This window comes from Camelus bactrianus, chromosome 19, assembly GCF_048773025.1.
Source record: "Camelus bactrianus isolate YW-2024 breed Bactrian camel chromosome 19, ASM4877302v1, whole genome shotgun sequence".
Classification (NCBI taxonomy): Eukaryota; Metazoa; Chordata; class Mammalia; order Artiodactyla; family Camelidae; genus Camelus; species Camelus bactrianus.
The window spans coordinates 8,158,965-8,177,565 of NC_133557.1; the positions used below are offsets into that span (position 1 = coordinate 8,158,965).

The 18,601-nt window shown below is 39.3% G+C and overlaps 1 protein-coding gene across 3 annotated transcripts in view; it reads right to left on the bottom strand.

Annotated features, from left to right (window-relative positions):
* EBF4 (EBF family member 4) overlaps positions 1 to 18,601 on the bottom strand; it is a 52,198-nt gene that overhangs the window by 23,239 nt on the left and 10,358 nt on the right. For all 3 annotated transcript variants that reach the window (XM_074347029.1, XM_074347030.1, XM_074347031.1), the window contains exons 4-7: positions 18,355 to 18,418; positions 18,139 to 18,194; positions 16,554 to 16,627; positions 15,430 to 15,498 (exon numbers count right to left, since the gene is read on the bottom strand). In XM_074347029.1, coding sequence (XP_074203130.1) covers positions 15,430 to 15,498; positions 16,554 to 16,627; positions 18,139 to 18,194; positions 18,355 to 18,418 — 263 coding nt within the window. The remainder of the gene's footprint in view (positions 1 to 15,429; positions 15,499 to 16,553; positions 16,628 to 18,138; positions 18,195 to 18,354; positions 18,419 to 18,601) is intronic.

Below are 18,601 nucleotides of genomic sequence, written 5' to 3' on the forward strand. Positions count from 1 at the left end.
AACATGGGGAGGGAGAACAGAGACACCTCAGAGGAGGGCCCTGGAGGAACCCAAAAAGGTCCCAGGTGGGTAGTACTTCCTGTTCTTGTTAGAATCAAACACAGATCCTTCCAGAGGAAAGTATATCCCATTTCGGACCTGATTTGATTCAATAAAATATGAGCTAAAATGATCACTACACCACAACAACAAAAATACCAAATCAAGAAACTAGCCTCATGAATGAGAGTCAGCAGAAATAATGAACAACAGATTTAGAACCCCAAGGACTTCAGGTATTGCACTTACCAAATACAAAATGTCAAATAAGCAAAACAACTTTAAAGAAATATAAAGTTAATTTTAAAAAATGAGTAAGCAACAAGCGACCACCCAAGTTGTCTGAAAAGAAGCTAAGTAAAACTTTTATAAATGAAAAATAAAATCACCAAAATTAGAAGTTATTCATTGGATGAATTAAACAATAGCTTAGATACAGCTAAAGAGAGAATTAGTGAACTGGAATATGAATAAAAATAATTACCCAAAATGTAGTATGAAGAGAAAAATAGGTTAGAAATATAAAGTTATTTAGGATATATGGAGGATAGAATAAAAGTCCAAAATGGGGTGTCATTTGGAGTGCCAGAAGAAGAAAAGAGAGAAAATGAATGAGATGTAACGTTAGACAAAGGCTAACGTTATCCAGCTGTGATAAAAGATATAAATCCATAGATACAAGTAGGTCAGCAAATACTAAGCAGGATTTTTAAAAAATCCAGAACTACACACAGAATGAAACTGCAGAATACATACAGAATGGAACTGAAGAACTCCAAAGACAAAGAGATGTTCTTATACACAGCTGGAGAGGGGAAACAGTTTACCCACAATAGAGTGCCGACTGTGCTGTGCTTTTCAACAGCAATAATGGAAACATTTTAAAATTGCTAAATAGAAAATAATTATCAATCTAGAATTGTGTTGCTAAGAAAACCATCTTTCAAGAAAGAGAGTGATATAAAGACATTAATAGCAAAACAAAAGTGAGTATGCTGTTTACCACCACAGACCTTCACTAAAGTACAAACTCCTAAAAGATGTTCTTCAGAAAGAGAGAAAATGACCCCAGAAGAAGTTGTGAGATAAAAGAAGAAAAAGTAGAGCAAAAAACTTAGTAAATCTAAAGAAAAATTGTTCATATGTAACAAAAAGAATAATAACAATGTGTAGAATTTTAAAGCAATTAAAAATCTGTACTACATGGCTTATAAATGGGGCAGGGGTAACAGAATGGTCTAAGATCAGTGGTGTGCTGGTAAATGTTTAACAACCAATTCCAGAGAGGGAAAGCCTTCTGATTTATAATGTTTGTTGATTTCCACCATGGCTGATTTCAAGCAACCAATGTGATGTCACTAAATACAGGGTTGAGAAAAGATGCTAACAATTAGTTTGTGTAAATCAGTATGAGCCAGCTCCAGTATACCACTGTCAAAGATTCTAAAATAAATGGGAAAGGAATTATGACTTTGTTAAGACTACACTGTAAATTTCAAGAGTAATAACTAAAAGTATAGAAATGAAGAAAATAAACTTCTAAGCCAGTAATGAGAAAAAATTGAATAAGAAATACACTATATGCCAAGGGGGCGGGGGGTGGGAAGAAATAGACTGGGATTTCAAAATTGTAGAATAGATAAACAAGATTATACTGTATAGCACAGGGAAATATATACAAGATCTTATGGTAGCTCACAGAGAAAAAAATGTGACAATGAATATATACATGTTCATGGATAACTGAAAAATTGTGCTCTATACTGGAATTTGACACAACATTGTAAAATGATTATAAATCAATAAAAAATGTTAAAAAAAGAAATACACTATATCAAACAATTTTTTAAATAGTAATTTTTTAAATAGTAAGAAGAAAAACAAAGAAATGTAGAAGTGGAACAAACAGAAAGCATAAAGCAAGATGGTAGAAAATAGCTAAAATAAATAATCTCAAGAAAGCAAATGAGCTAAATTGCCAGTTAAAAATAGACTAGATTAAAAAAATTAATCCAGCAATATACTGATAAAAGAGAAATATCTGAAACATAAGGACACATTACGGTTGAAAATAAAAGGATGGAAAAAGGCATATGAGGCAAATATAACCAAAAGTAACTTGAGAGAGCCTCTAAATAATATCAGATAAAATAACTTTAAAGCAAAAATATTATTACAAATAAAGGATCAATATTGATAAAAGGTTCAATTCAGGAGGAAGCTATAAGATTTTAAAACTTGTCCATACATAATGAAATAGTCAATAATATATATAATACATAGTTATATATTAATCTTTCACATGAACTTTTAGCTTATCTATGTGGGATATCATTGATTAAACCTAAAAAGGTAAGCTGAAAGTTCATGTTGAAGATTATAACCTCATCTCTCAGTTTTTAATAGGTCAAGCAGACAAAGATAAATAAAGACAGATCTGAACAACACAATTAACAATCCTGATATAACGAGCATATATAAAATGGTAGATCCACTTAAACTCACAATTAAGTTAGAAATTAGTAACAAAAATAACTAGGAAAGTATGACATGTTTGGAAATTAAGAAACACACTTCTGCTTCTAGCCAAGATAGAGTAACAGAGACCACATTTATCTGTGGTCGGAAAACAAAACAAACCAGACAAAATACACAAAGCAACATTTTCTGAGACATTAGATAACAAAGAACAGTGACCTCTGAAAGATGGGAAATAGATGAGGTAGATTTGACAGATGTCCCAGCAGACTGCTTTGAGAGATTCCAGGCTTCAGCATAGGCACAGGGAACTGAGACAGAGCACAACAAACTCCTAGTGTTGAGGAGATGGAATTGAGAATCCAGGGAGATCACAGTAGCTAGACTCATAGGAGTCTCACAAATGAGAGAAGTGCATAGAAAGAGAAACCAGAAACTTGCAAAGGGTCCCCTTGGAGGAAACTAACCAATGCCAAGGAAAGAATCACTCAAAAGGAATGAATGAAACAGTCGGTGCTCGCATAGAGATGGGAATAATGCCTGTTTCTACTAGCTAGACTGAAAAAAACTCATAATCCACAGGACAATGTGTAGAGTACTCAGGAATAACTTACTTTAGAAGTGGGGAAAAATGAGTTCCAGATTGAGTATTGCTGCAAACCCATCTAATAAATCGTAAAAGCAAGACTCAAAAAGATCAAACTATTTCCAAGTAATTTAATTGCATCGCAGAACAAAGATTTACAGGAATACAAAAATATCCACCACACGATAAGGAAAAATTCACAATGTCTGATATCCAATCACAAATTACCAGGCATGCCAACATGCATACACCCACATAAAAAGGTCCCAAATGAGGAGAATAACCATTCAAGTGAAACTGACATGGAATAGACACAGATGTTAGAATTACCAGAAAAGGACATTAAAAGAGTTATTATAATTGTATTTGGCATGTTCAAAAATTCAAGCAGAGACATGGAAGATATCAAAAAGATACAAATCGAACTTGTAGACATGAAAACTACAATGCCTGAGATGAAAAATATATTAGAAGGGATTAACAACAGATGAAACATTTCAGAAGAGAAGATTAATGAACTTGAAGGCACAGCAGCAAAAACTATCCAAAATAAAAAACAGAAAAAAAAAATCCAAGAAAATGAAGGGATTCAGTGAGCTGCAGGATAATCTCAAGCATTTTAATATCTGGGTACCTGGAGTCCCCAAAGGAGGAGGGTCAAAAAATTTTTTGAAGAAATAATGGTAAAAAAAACTTTCCAAATGTAACAAAAACTGTAAACTCCTAGATCCAAAAAGATCAATGAACTCCAAGCACAAGAAACACAAAGAAAACTACCCCAAAGCACATCATAATCAAGTTGCTAAAAATGAATAACAGAAAAAATTTAAAAGCAGCCAAAGATAAAAAGAAATGGTAGGTACAGAGGAAAAAGATAACAACAGTATCAGATTCCTTATTGGGAATGCAGAGAAAAGACAGTGGAACAACATCTTAAAACAACATTAACAACAAAAATAACAATAAAAAATACTGTCAACCTATAATTCTATACTCAGTGAAAATATCTTTCAAAAAATATAAGACATTTTAAAGGATGCCCTTCAGGCATAAGAACAATAACACCAGATGGAAATCTAGATCTATGGAAAAGAATGAAGAGCACTAGAAATAGTAACTATATGGATAAATATATAACATGTTTTTCATATAATTTAAATCTCTTTAAAAATAATTGTTTAAATGAAAATAATGTACTCTGTATTATATAAAATATATAAAAATTACATTCATAATAATAGCATGAAGTGGTATAACTGGAGGTAGATTGCAATAAGTTAAAGATGTGTATTTTAAATCCTAAAGCAATTACTAAAGTAACAAAACAGGTTTGTTAATAAGCCAAAAATGAGATAAAATGGAATAATAATAAAAATGAGATAAAATGGAAAAATAATAATAATAATAATAATGGAATATAATAATAATAATTATGCCTTTTATTGACCTGAATAATCTGAAAGTGGAAAAAAGGAAGAACAAAAAAGAGACAGAACAAATAGAAAGAAAATGTCAAACCTAATCATATTAATAATCACATTAAATGTAAGTGGTCTAAATATGTCAATTAAAGGGAAGAGATGATCAGATCAGATTTTAAAAAAAGACAACTATATGCTGTCTATAAGAAATGCCTTGAAAGTAAAACAGTAGAAAAGATTTATCAGGCTAATAATTGTCAAAAGAAAGCTGGAATGACAGTATTATTATCAAAGTAGATTTCATGAATTCATAAGAGAGGGGCCAATTAAACAAGAGGACATAATAATCCCATATATCTATGTACCTAGTAACAGTTTTTCAAATTATGTGAAGCAAGACTGATAGAGCCTCAATTTGGAGAAACAGACAAATCCACAATAACAGTTGGTCATTCTAGTACCTTAGTCTCAGTGAGAGAAAAAATAGGCAGAAAATCAGTCAGGATATACTAGACTCAAACAACAGTTATCAACTAACTCGACTTGTTTGATATTTATAGAACATTCCATCCAACAACAACAGAATACACATTCTTCCCAAGTCATGCAAAACATTGTTACCAAGTTAGGCTATTTTCTGGGCCATAAAACAAGGCTCAATAAATTCAAAAGTATTCAAGTCATACAAAATATGTGTTCTCTGATAACAATTGAATTAAATTAGAAATCAAAAATGGAAAGATCCTAAGAGAATACCCCAATTTTTGAAACTAAATAGTACATGGGTTAAAAAACTCAAAAGGGAAATTAGAAAGTATTTTTAATTAAGTAGAAATGAAAACACAACATATCACAACTTGTGGTATGACCCTAAAGTAGTACTCAGGGAGAAATGTATAGTACTAAAATTCTGTTTTAGATGAAGGAAAGGTCTTAAATCAATGACCTCAGCTTCCACTCTAGGAAAGTAGAAAAAGGAGAGGAAATTAAACTCAAACTAAGCAGAAAAAAAGAACTAATAAATATCAAAATAGGAAACAGATAAGCAATAGAGAAAATCAATGAAACCAATGGGTTCTTTTAGAAGGTCAATAAAAGGCATAAACCTGTAGCCAAAATGATCAGGAAAAAAAGAGAGAGAAGACATAATTTACCAACATCAGAAATAGGAGTGGTGACATCACTACAGATTCTAGAGATATTAAATGGATAGAAAATATTATGAACAATTTTATGCCAACAAATTCAACAACTTATAAGAAATGGACAAATTCTTTGAAAAATACAAATTACCGAAGTTCATTCTAGAAAAAGTAGATAATAGAATAATCTATTAGAGATATTGAAATTACAGTTAAAATACTTGCCACAAAGAAAGTCCAGGCTCAGATGGCTTCACTGGTGAATTCTACCAAGCATTTAAGGAAGAACTAATAACAATTCCACACAAATGCTTCTAAAAAATTGAAGAATTGGAGCTACCTCCCAACTCATTCTATGAGGTCATTATATCAGCATACCTGATACCAAAACCTGACAAAAAAGTTACAAGAAAACTAGAGACAAATATTCATTATGAATATAAATGAAAAAACTCTAAACAAAATTTTATCATTGGTCCAACAATATATAAAAAAGATATTACACCATGACCAAGTGAGGTTTACCTGGGAAATGTAGGGTTAGTTTAACCTCAGGAAACCAACTGATGTAATTCATAAAATTAAACTTAAAAAAAAATGATCATCTTACTAGATGCAGAAAAAACCCTTGACAAAATCTAATATCCATTTCTGGATGTTAAATCAAAACTCTCAGTAACTAAAAATAGTAGAGAATTTCCTCAACCTGATAAAAGGCACCTATGAAAGACTTATAGCTACACACACATACATACATACATAAATACATATATACGTAATGGTGAAAGACTGAGTACTTTCCACCTAAGATCAGGAACAAGACAGATGTCCATCTTCGCCATTACTACTATTTAACATTGTACTACTGGAAGGTCTAGCCAGTATATCCAGGCAAGAAAAATAAATAAAAGACATCCCAATTGGAAAGGAATAAATGAAAAGTGTCTTTATTTGGAGACGACATGATTGTCTATAAAGATAATCTGATGGACTCTTTAAAAAGCTACTAGAACTAATAAGTGACTTTAGCAAGGCTGCAGGCTACAGGATCAGTTATACAAAAATTCATGTTTATATATACCAGAAACAAATAATTGGAAACTGAAATTTAAAATAGCATTTGCAATAGCATCAAAATAAAGAAGTTCTAAAGGGTAAATCTGAACAAACGATGTGAAAGATCTGTACTCTAAAAACTACAAAATACTGATGAAAGAGATTGAGGAAACTCTAAATAAAGATTTAGATGGAGAGATTTACCTTGGTCATCTGTCAGAAGACTCAATATTGTTAAGATATCAAGTTTCCCAAATTGATCTATAGATTCAAAGTAATCCCAATTAATATCTCAATGGGCTTGTCGGAAATTGACTAGCTCAAATTCATATGGAATTGCAAAGAAAAAGAAGAAACAAAGTTGGAGGACCTATATTACCTGATTTCAAGAATTACTATAAAGCAACAATAATTGAAACAGTGTGGTACTGGCATAAAAGCTAGACCAAAGAATCAATGGAACAGAATAAAGAGTCCAGAAATAATCACACACATATATAAACAACTGATTTTGTACAAAGTTTAAAAGAAATAATGCTGGAACAGGTGAATATGTATGTATCGCAAAACAAAACGCCTTGAATCCATATTTCTCTTTCATGTACAAAATTAACTCAAAGTGGATCCTACACCTAAATATAAATCTTAAAAATACAAAACTTGTAGAAGAAAGGGGAAATTTTCTGTGACCTTGGGGTAGGTAAAGATATTTTTAGCTATGACACCAAAAGCACAATACACAAAAGAAAAAATTTATAAATTGGACTTTATCAAAATTAGAAACTTGTGTTCTTCAAAAAACAGTTATGAGAATGAAAAGACAAGCCACTGACTGGGAAAATTTTTTGCAAAATATTTATCTGATTTTTATTCACAATGTTAAAGAATTCTCACAACTCAGTAATAAAAAAAAAAAACCAATAAAAAGGAGGGGGTGAAGGTGGAAAATTTGAGAAGACACTTCACCCAAGAAAACATGGATGGCAAATAAACACACGAAAAGATATTCAACATCACTAATCATTAGGGATGTGCAAATTAAAACCACAGTGAGATACCACTGCACACCTAATAGAATGGCTAAAATTAAAAGCATAGATCATTCTCGTGCTGATGAGAATGTAGAGGAACTACAACTCTCATACACTGCTGGTGGGAAATGTGAAATGGTCCGACCACTTTGGAAAATAGGCAATTACTTACGAAGCATACACTTACCATATGATCCAACCATTCCACTCCTAATTATTTTTTGCACTTGCTCATACAAGGGCTTGTATATAAATGTTTATAAGACTTTATTTGTACTAGACAAAAACTGGAAACAATCCAAATGTCTATCAAGAGATGAAGACACAAACACATTTGCTATAGTCATACAAAGGAATATACTCGGCTATAAAAAGAAATGAACTGTTGATAAACACAACAACATGGATGAAATGAAAAAAATTATACTGAGCTAAAGAAGCTAGACAAAAAAGGCACACATGGTATAATTCCACTTATACAAAACTCTAGAAAATGTAAACAAATCTCCCATGACACAAAGTAGATCAACATTTGCCTGAGGATGGAGATAAGGGGAGGGAGGGGGAGAGTCCAGGGGGCATGAGAAAACTTTCAGGGATGAAGAAAACCTTCACTATCTCAACTGTGGTGATAATTTCGTCAGTGTATACATATGTCAAAACGTTTCTAATTGTATACTTTACGCATATTTTATCATATATCAATTATACCTCATAAAGTTAATTTACAGGTAAAGAATAAGGAAACACACTTCTAAACAGCCCATGTATTGAAAGAGAAATCATAATGGAAATTTAACAATCCTTGGAACCGAGTGATAATGAAAACGTGACATATAATAATGTGAGGTACAGGAAAAGCAGTATTTTAAGGAAATGACATAGCCTTAAATGATTATATTAGTAAAGAAGAAGGTCAACAATTAATGAACTAAACATCCAACTTAAGAAATGAGAAAAGAACAACAAAATAAACCCAAAGAACTAAGAAGGGAGATAATGAAGATAAATGCAGAATTAATGTAATGCAAAACATCAGAAAAGGACTGATAAAGCTGACAGTTTTTAGGAAAGACTAGTAAAAGTGAAAAATTGCTGGCAAAACTCATCAAAGAAAAAGATATGACACAGTTAATATCAGGAATGGAAAAGGTTCACAGCTAAAGATACAGCAGAGACCAAAAAGATAAGAGAACATTATGAACAACGTTATGGAAACAAATTTGCAAACTTAGGTACAGTGTACAAATTCCTTAAAAAAATGTAACTCACCAAAACAGAAAGGCCTGAATAGTCTTATGACCATTAAAATTTAAATAAATGGCTTAAAAATCCTCTCTTCATCAACCCCATAAACTAAAAGCAAATTATAAGAAATCTTCAAGGAACAAATTATTGCAAACTCTTACAAACTCATTCAGCAAATAGTAAAAGAAAGAACATGCCCCATCTAATTGTTTGAGGCCAGTATACCGCTGATTGTCAGAATTATACGAACATATCGTAAGAAAAGAAAATTACAAGCCAATCAGTGTTGAATATAAATGCAAAAATCCTAAATATTAACAAAGCAAACCCTGAAGCATATAAAGAAGATAGTAAATCATCATCAAGTTAGGTTTATGCCAGGAGTAGTTCAGTATTAAAAAAAATCCATTAATGAAATTCAGTGCATTACAGTTTAAAGGAGAAAAGCCATACAATCAATGCAATGCATGTAGAAAAAAGCAACATGGGAAATTCAATATCTGTCCGTGAAAAAGAAACAAAAAAATAAAAACCTCTCATACCAACTGTTTTTAACCTGATGAAGTATAGCTACCAAATAGTTATAGTCAGCAACACTTTTAATGGTGAAACACTGGAAACACTTCCTTAAAATAAAGAACAAGACAAGACTGCCCATTACCACTGTTTATATTCTCAAGGCTGAACTTGAGGTTCTAGTCAGTGCAGTAAAGTGAGAAAAAGAAAGAAAATACATAAAGATTGGCTAGGAAAAATAAAAGTCACTGTTTACATAAGATGTCTGCATCTACAGGAAAAAAAAAAACAAAAAACAACGAATCCAAAGACAAAGATCTACATGCAAATATCAATTGCATTTCTCTATCTCAACAAAAAGAAGACATAACAAAAGATATAATTTACAATAACAAATATAAATTGTACCTAGAAATAAGCTATAGTTGATCAACCAAATGGTTCATCCCCTCACCTCTTCAAGTCCTTCCTTAAACTCCACCTTCTTATTTTGGCCTACTGTGACCACTCCATTTAAAATCACACCTTCTCCACCCCCAAATTTCTTATCAGTTTTATTTTTCTCTGTATTTTCCACCTATCATCTTTTTTTACCCCCTGCAAGTGTGCAGAGAATAAGCATTTTATTTATTTTCAATTTAAGAATAGTCTGTTACAATGTGTCAATTTCTGGTCTACAGCATAATGTCCCAGTTATATATATATATAAACACCCCTTACACTTTCCACTCTTGCTCTCTTATGTTTCCCTGTATATATATTTGTTTTCATTCCACTTATCATCTTCTAACATACTTATTTTTTCTAACATACTTATAATTACTGTTTATTGCCCACTCCCCAGTTTCTTCTCCCTCCATGAGTATGGATATTCTTGTCCGCTTTGTTTATTGTGGCATCTCTAGAACCTAGAACAGTGCTTGGTACATAGTAGATGCTGAGTAAATACTTATTGAATGAATGAAAACAACAAGTGTAAGTGGCCTTTATTGAGAAAATTATAAACTTTTATTGAAAGTCATTAAAGAAGATCTACCTAAATGGAGAGATAAATTGTATTCATGGATGAAGACTCAGTAGCATAAAGATGTGAATTCTCCTCCAAATTGATGTATAAGTTAATTGTAATATTAATCAAAACCCCCAAAGATGTGCGTGTGTTTGTTTGAATGGAGCTTTATAGGTGGATTCTAAAATTCTATGGAAACACACAAGGCCAAATAGCCAGTGCTCCCCTGATAAACAAGAGAGGAGGGGAGGCTTGCCCTATACACTTGTCTATATCAGTTATTAAGTTGTAGTGATTCAAACAATGTCACGTTAGCATAGAGATTATCAAATAGATCAAGGGAATAAAACAAAGAGTCTAGAAACAGATCCGCAAATAGAAGGAAAATCTATTTAGGACATAGATGGTACCGCAGTTCAGTAAGAAAGGATAAGCTATTTAATAAATGATAACAGAATAATTAGTGATTCATAAATAAAAATAAGTCCATTGATATCTTAATTCACACCATGCCCCCAGATTAGTTCCACAGGGATTACTAACTTAAATGTGAAAGGAAAAACTGTGAACTCTTTAGAAGAAAATATAGGAGACTATCTTTATGACTCAGCATGGAGAAAGATTTCTAAAATAAAACACAGAATAAAATCCAGGAGGAAAAGATTGATAAGTTCAGCGGCATTGAGATACTTGATATTTACTTCCCCAACAAAGGATCAGTCTCTAGGATCTATAAAAATCATTAAAATCAATCATAATTCCTGGATTTCAGTATCAATATAGGTAAATCTTCCAACACACTCTCTTCTTCATTCTTCGAGTCTCTCTCCTCCAGTGACCTTGTCTCCAGTCTCCCTTGGCTACACATTACCAATAAATGCAATTTCCATATAATCCTATCTATAGACAGCCCGCTCTCTAACCACCTTCTAACCTCCAGGTCGCCCCCCCCACCCCGTCTAGTACCTAAACTCCAGTAATTCTTTGGCTCCATCATAACCTGTGTTCCATTCATCGTGCCTTCTCTTTACTCTCCCCTGCACCTCTCCTTACCCAGCTTAAATTTCTTGCTCCATTTTTGTAAACAGCCCTTACACTTGTCACTCCCTTGCTCTCTCATGTTTCCCTGTAGTCACCTAGCAAACCCCTCGCTCTGGCTACATGCAACCACTCACCTGTTCTCCACCGCACTCATGCGGCTCAGCGTGGCTAGGGGAATGTCTCACTTTAAATTTATAACCACAAATCTCCAAGCGAGCCCTTAGTGCCGCTTGGCAATCACAGAACATTTCCATGGTCCACTCACTCTTCTGGACAACTATTTCACACCCTTTCCATCCTCATCCTCCCATCTCACTGAGAAAACAAAGCAATCAGAAAAGAAGGTTGGCAAGCTCCTATGTTGGGTACATGGGTGTTGTTGGGTACTCCCATGTACCTCTTTCCACACCCAGGTTCTGTCTTCCCTGCTGTTTCCGTGGATAACTATCTGGGCTCCCGGCTCAAACCAGTCCTCCACCTGGGCAGGGGATGCCCTGCCCTTTGCTGACTAGAGGACACATGGTGGCTTCAGCAATTCCCCCTTCGACCTCTTGCATCATCATTTTGCCATTTCTTCCTGGGTTTTTGTCATCTGCATATGAACAAGCTATGTTTTTTTCTCAGCCTTCCACTGGGCTCCTGCCACCAGCCTGTTTCTTTGATCTCTTTAGAGTGAAACTCCAGAGTTCCTCTAGCCACTGTCTCTAATCTCTCTTCTCCTGTTCTCTCTTAGACATCCCCGTATCAGGATTCTGCCCCTTTAGTCACTGAAATAGCTCTTGTTGACGTCACCAATCTAATAGTTAATTCTCAGTCTTTTTCTCATATCCATGAGCAGCATTCAATGCAGCTGACAACTGCCTCCTTTTGGAATAGTTTGATATTTTTTTGCATTTAAAAAAATAACATCTCTATTGAGATCGATTCATATAAATCATTGAATTCACTCATTTAAAGTATACAATTTGATGGTTTTTAGTATGCTCACAGACATGCACAACCATCACAACCTTCACCTCTAAAACATTTCTATCACCACACACACACACACAAAAACCCCCCTAAAAACGTGCCACACCCTTTAGTAAACACCCTGCAGCCCTAAGCAAGCACGTATCTACGTTCTGTCTCTATAGATTTGCCTATTCTGGACATTTCATATAAATGGAATCATATAATATGGGGTTTTTTGTGACTTTTTTCATGTAGTATGTTTTCAAGGTTCATTCACATTGTATCAGTGCTTCATTCCTTTTTATGGCCAAATAATGCTGCACAGTATGGCTACACCACATTTTGTTTATCAGAACAGGTTTTCTATAGAGGCTTCCAGGACACTCCACGCCCCTGATTTTCCTTTTACTTTCCTGGCTGTGGCTTCTGACTTCCTTTGCTGGTTCCACATCTCCATGACCTCTAAACCCTGGACACCTTGGGACGCAGTTCTCGGACTTTTATTTTCTTTCAACACTAGTTCCCTCAGTTATTTCATTCATTCAAATCTACCTCCGTATCCTGGACCCTCCCCTTGAGATCCACACTCATGTTTTCAGCTGCTTCTCAACATCTCCACCTGGAGGTTTAGCAAGTATTTTAAATATAACACATCCAAAGCCAAAGCCCTGACCTTCCTCCTCCCAAACCTGCTTCTCCTGAAATCTCTCCCTTCTCAGTCAATAGGAGCCCATCCTTTATAGATGCTCATGTCAGAAGCCTTGGATCCTTCTTTGGCTTCTCTTGCTCTGCCACCTTGTCTTCCCCTCTGTAACACATCCTGTCTGTTCTGCCTATGAAGTGTATCCAGAATCCCACCACTTCTCACCACCTCCTCTGTAACATCCCTCTCTGTCACAGCCTCCAGCATCTCCCCTGGATAACTGCAATGGCTTCCTATCTCACCTCCCTCCACTGTTGCTTCCTACAGGTCCCTGTCAACACAGGAACTAGAGATAAAATCGTGTCAAAATATAAACCAGGTCATATCATCCTTCTCGGACCCTCAGTGGCTTCCATGTCATCCTGAATAAAAGCCAGAGTCCTTACAACGGCCAACAAGCACGGCCTCTGTGCAACCCACGAGGCCCTTCATGGTCTAATCTTCCTCCTGCCCCACCTAGTGTATCCCCAACATCGTCTCCTCCTGTCCCCCCCACTCCTGTCATCCGGGCCTCCTTGCTGTTCTTTAAACATGACAGGTACACTCTTGCCAAGATCATTCTTCCCCCAGACTCATACTTGGCTGACTCCTTTACTTCCTTCAGATCTTGGTTCAAATGTCATCTTTTCAGCAACACCATCCTTAAATACTCTGAAATTGCACTATCCCTTTCCTAAGCGCTCTCTGATCTTCCCTGATGGCTTCCTTTTTCTCCTTAGCTATTGTCACCGTCTAACTTGCTATACATTTTATTCATTCAGTTAGTCTATATCTATCTCCCCTGCTAGACCATAAGCCCATCAACACAAGGTTTTTTTGGTCTATTTTGGTCACTGCTTGATCCACAGCACACAGTAGAGACCCTGGCACGGAATGGAGTTAAAAAACTATTTGTTGAATGGATAAACAACATACTAATTGGCCAGAGTGTGGTCACAGGCATTCTCAGCATAGCTGGTAACGAATATCAATTGGTCTAATTCCTACAGAAGGCAGCCTGGCAATAACTATCAAAAGTGGAAATGCATATCTCCTTTGACCTAGCAATTGTGCTTCTGTATCATCCTTCATGTAAACTCACACATGGACAAAGTAATTCATGGCAGCATATTCTACCCCTGAAGAGAAATGAAAACAGCTAAAATGTCCAGCAATAGACTATATAAAGAAACTATAGTCCATCCATACAATGGAATATTTTGCAATAGCAAAAAAAGAATAAGGAGACTTACTGTGTCCTGATATAAGCTCCCTGATATATATATACGTGTGTGTGTGTGTGTGTGTGTGTGTATATATATATATATATATATATATATATATATATATATATATATAATCTTTTAGAGAAAAAGAAAGGTTTTAAAAAGTATGTTTAGTATGCCATTTTATAAAAATAAAGAGAAAGATGAGAAAAAGAATATAAGCCTGCATTTTCTGGCACAGACCATCTCAGGAGGGATACTGATGAAATGGGTAACAATGCTCGCTTATTTGGAGGGCAATGGATGGGCCAGAGGCAGAGGCGGGACACTTTGCTGTCAGCTCTTTTAAAGTTCTTGAATTTTTGCACTTTGTGAATGGTTTATCCATTAAAAGAAGCATAAGGCGGGGTTTATGTTCCAATAGGGAATAGCCTGTAAGATATATTGTTACAAACAAAAAGGTAAGGAAAAAAAGAGTGTGTACAGTATGCTGTACATAGGGCTGAGGCAGGCTTACTTTTCATCATTTGCTGTCTGGTACCTTTCAAATTTTATACCCTATATATGCATTTCCTATTCAAAAAAATAATTAAAATCATGGTGGGAGAATGCATTTTCACTTGCATCATCTTGATAATCCTATGACTGAAACTTGCGAAGTATTTCCCCATTTTTCAAACAAAGGAAACGGACATTCAGAGAGTCAAGTCACGGAGGTGGAACCAGGACTAGACCCCACTTTCTCTGCCAGGCTCGGCTAGCCCCTCCAGCCTTGGCAGCCTCTCCCACCCCCTATCCCTGCCCTCCCTGGTCCTGGTCCTTCCATCAGGGAACACAACTCCTAAGCCCGGCCTCAGAAAGTGTGCCACCAGGGGCTTCACTCAGAGGGCTGTTCTCTCCACGCAGAGCCACCAACACGGGGGTGGGCACTGCTGTGCTCTGTGGCTGATCCCAGCCGCCCTGGCCTTGCAGGACCCAGCCCTCCTCCCCCAGGCAGTACCTGTCAATAATGACGGGGTCTGAGGGTGTCTCATTCCGGTTGCCACAGCTCTTCCGGTCACAGCACCGGCTGAAGGAAAGAGGAGGAGGGAGGGAAGGGGGAAGGGGGTGAAGGAGAGGGAGATTACAACGTGTGTGTGTGTGTGTGTGTGTGTGTGTGTGTGTGTGTGTGTGTGGCCCCGGGTGAGGATGCTGAGTTCCTGTCTCTGAGTATGGAATCTCTGGGCCAGAGGGGCTCACTCCCAGGGGTCTGGGGGAGAAGGGTGATGAGGGTCTTTCACAGGGACCTGCAGAGGCCAGCCCTGGGGATAAGGTTGGCCAGGAAACCCTTGTCCCAAAGGCATGCTGCTCCTGGAGGATCCAGGAAAGGGCAGGCTGCTAGCCACCTACTGTCTACTTTTTCTACCTACAGAAAAGAGTTCATATGTTAGCAGGCAGCTCGTGAATTAACACAAAGTGAACCCACTCGTGGAACCAGCACCCAGACCAAGAAATACCATGCGATCAGCGCTCCAGAAGCCCCCTCCTGGTCACTACCCTTCCCAAAGGCAGCCTGTCCCAACCAGATTTATGAACACTATTCTCTTTTCCAAGCACGAGGATCTGCCTCGGAGGACCCTGTCTGACCGGCATCTCCTGGGGGGCCCCTGCCTAGAAAGGCCGAGCTCTGGGGGAATGGGGAGGGGGAGCTGAGAGCTGTGTCCCCCCACCTCCACCCTACTTGCCCAGGCGGTGCCCTGAAGTTCACCTAAGAGGCAGCAGTCTCCTCCTCCAGCCCCTGAGCTAATCCAGGGGCCCAAGCCCTGCCCCCACCTCCCCAGCAAGGCCTCCCCTGAGCTTTATTAGTTAAGCTTCCCAGCAGCAGCGGGAGGCCTCTCTTACAAAAACACTCGCAGAAGCCACATAAACAGGCCAGGCTAATGGGGCCTCAAGGACCCTCCTCTCAGCCAGCACTGTGCCCAGGGGCCTCACTCCTACCTAATCACCTCCCCACACCAGGCTTCCCTAGGGATGGGCGGGGAGGGTGCTGGTGGCAGCGGTGGCGGTGGCTGGCGGGCAGGGCCCAGTGGGAATCCTCGGGGACGTGGCCAAGGGGCAAGGTGCACGTGACCCAGCCCTTCTCACCTGCACATGATCTCGTGGGTGAGCAGCACTCGGCACATTTCAGGGTTCTTGTCCTGTCCCTCATAGATGATGGCCTGGGGGAGGGGAAGGATGCAGGCTGTGGGAGAGAGGCTCCTCTCCAGACTGGGTGCTGGGGAGACAGGCCCTGCCCCCAGGGAAGATGACACCCTACAACTCTCTCTGGGGGCTAGCAGGGCAAAGTGGGAGCTGGGAGCCTGGCTCCCCACACCAGGACACCCTTCCCCAAGAATGGGCAAGAGTGGCGAGGTCTACAGATTCTGTCTGTCCACAGGCAGCTCTTTCCGGAGCCAGTTCTGCCCCAGGGGCCAGGGAGGTCCCCAAATGACCTTGACCAAGGTCAGCTGCGGGGGTTGGGGGAGGTGGGTAGACACACCCTCAGCCCCGCTGTTCTCACAAGCACTGTCCCTCTGGGCTGCCCCGCCAGCTCCTCAGCCTCTCTCCCCATCCCTATCACCTCCTCAGGCCAGGCCGGAGTCTGCCTCTTGGACTGTTGGATCAGCCTCCCACCAGTCTCCCAGCCTCTCCTCAGCCGTGAAGCAGGAAGTGAGCTTCCCAACCTGCGAATCTGGCTTCCCACTTTATAACCTCTGGGCCTCCCAGCCATCCCTCATTTGTGGGGTCCCCCTCTCTCTGGACATCCCCCAAGCCCTTCCACACCCGACCCCCATGCCATCCCACTTTGCCACTGCCTGGTCTGCCTCCTGCACCATGGCGACCACAGGCTTTCTAGAGAAACACCATTTCTCTCTCTGCCTTGGGGATGGGCGGAGGCTGCCAGGAGATGTCTGCGGGGGAAAGTCCAAGTCTCTACCTTGCATTGCTGGCCCCTGGTTTTCCCACTTGAGACTCAGCTCCGCTCCTTACCAGCAGGCACAACTTCTCTGAAAAGCGTGAGGCTAGGGGCTCTGCCCCTGCACAATCCCTCAGGGCTTCAGCTGCCCTAGGGGTGCTGGGGGTCTGCCGTAGAAGCTCTGGGGTCCCACCCAGTCCCCTTCACTGGGCCAGCGCACCCATCCCCCAGCTGTTGGTAGTGTTAGCTCTCAGTAGATAGGAGCTGCTTCACCTGAAAATGTCTGAAAGGTTACACTGTACTTTTGGAAGTGGTCCCCAGCCAGTGACTGGGACAGGGGACAGAATCCTGGCCTCTTTGCCTCAAGGGGAAACACCTCTAGTGCTATTCCTTCTCCAGGGCTCCCTGTGGATCTAGCTGAGACCACATCCTTGCTGAGTATCCCCTGCTCTGTCCTGCTTCCCTCCTTCCCCTTCTGAGACCTTCTCCCCTTCTCCTCAATAAATCACGTGCACCTGGATCCCCATCTAAGCTGGACTTCTAGACAACAGGACCTGAGACAAAACCTGTACAAATATTGTCTTCTTCTAGTCCATAGGGCAAACGCCACACCTCCTTCTGCAGGCTGTGGTGAGAACGGGGGGAGATAGTCTGGTGGGGATGAGGGGCATGGAAGGGTTGAGGGCAGGGACAAGCATGCTTGCTTAGACCACATGGGAGATGGAGGTCAGAGAAGGGGCTGGACAGGCCTGAGCATCCCCTGGGCCGCCTCACCTGCTTGGACATGGAGTCGATGAGACGCACATACAGGTCCTGTTCTGTCCGAAGTCCTAAGGTGGGAAGGCGGAGAGGGCTTGCTGTATGGGGAGTCCCTGTGGCTTCTGATGACTGAACACACTCCACACCCTCCCCAGATGGAGCCAGGCGCCCTACACCCTGTCAGCGGGGTGTCAAATGGTGCTGCGGCAGTGGGCAGTGGGCCTCACTCACCGTTGTTGTACACCAGCCGGAGGCGATAATGGATCCCGTTGTTAGTCTTTTCAGCCCCAGGCTCCTGCAGGGACAAGGTGGGGAGGATGCTCGGTGCTCCCAGGGATCCTCCCGCCACCTCCGTCAACCTTCCTCCCTCCCTCCATCTGTTCACTACCCCTTCTCTGCTCCTCCACCACTGATCCATCGTCTACCCCAGTGGGAGGGGATCCCTGAAGCCCTCCCCACCCCCGCCCTGTTCCTTCCC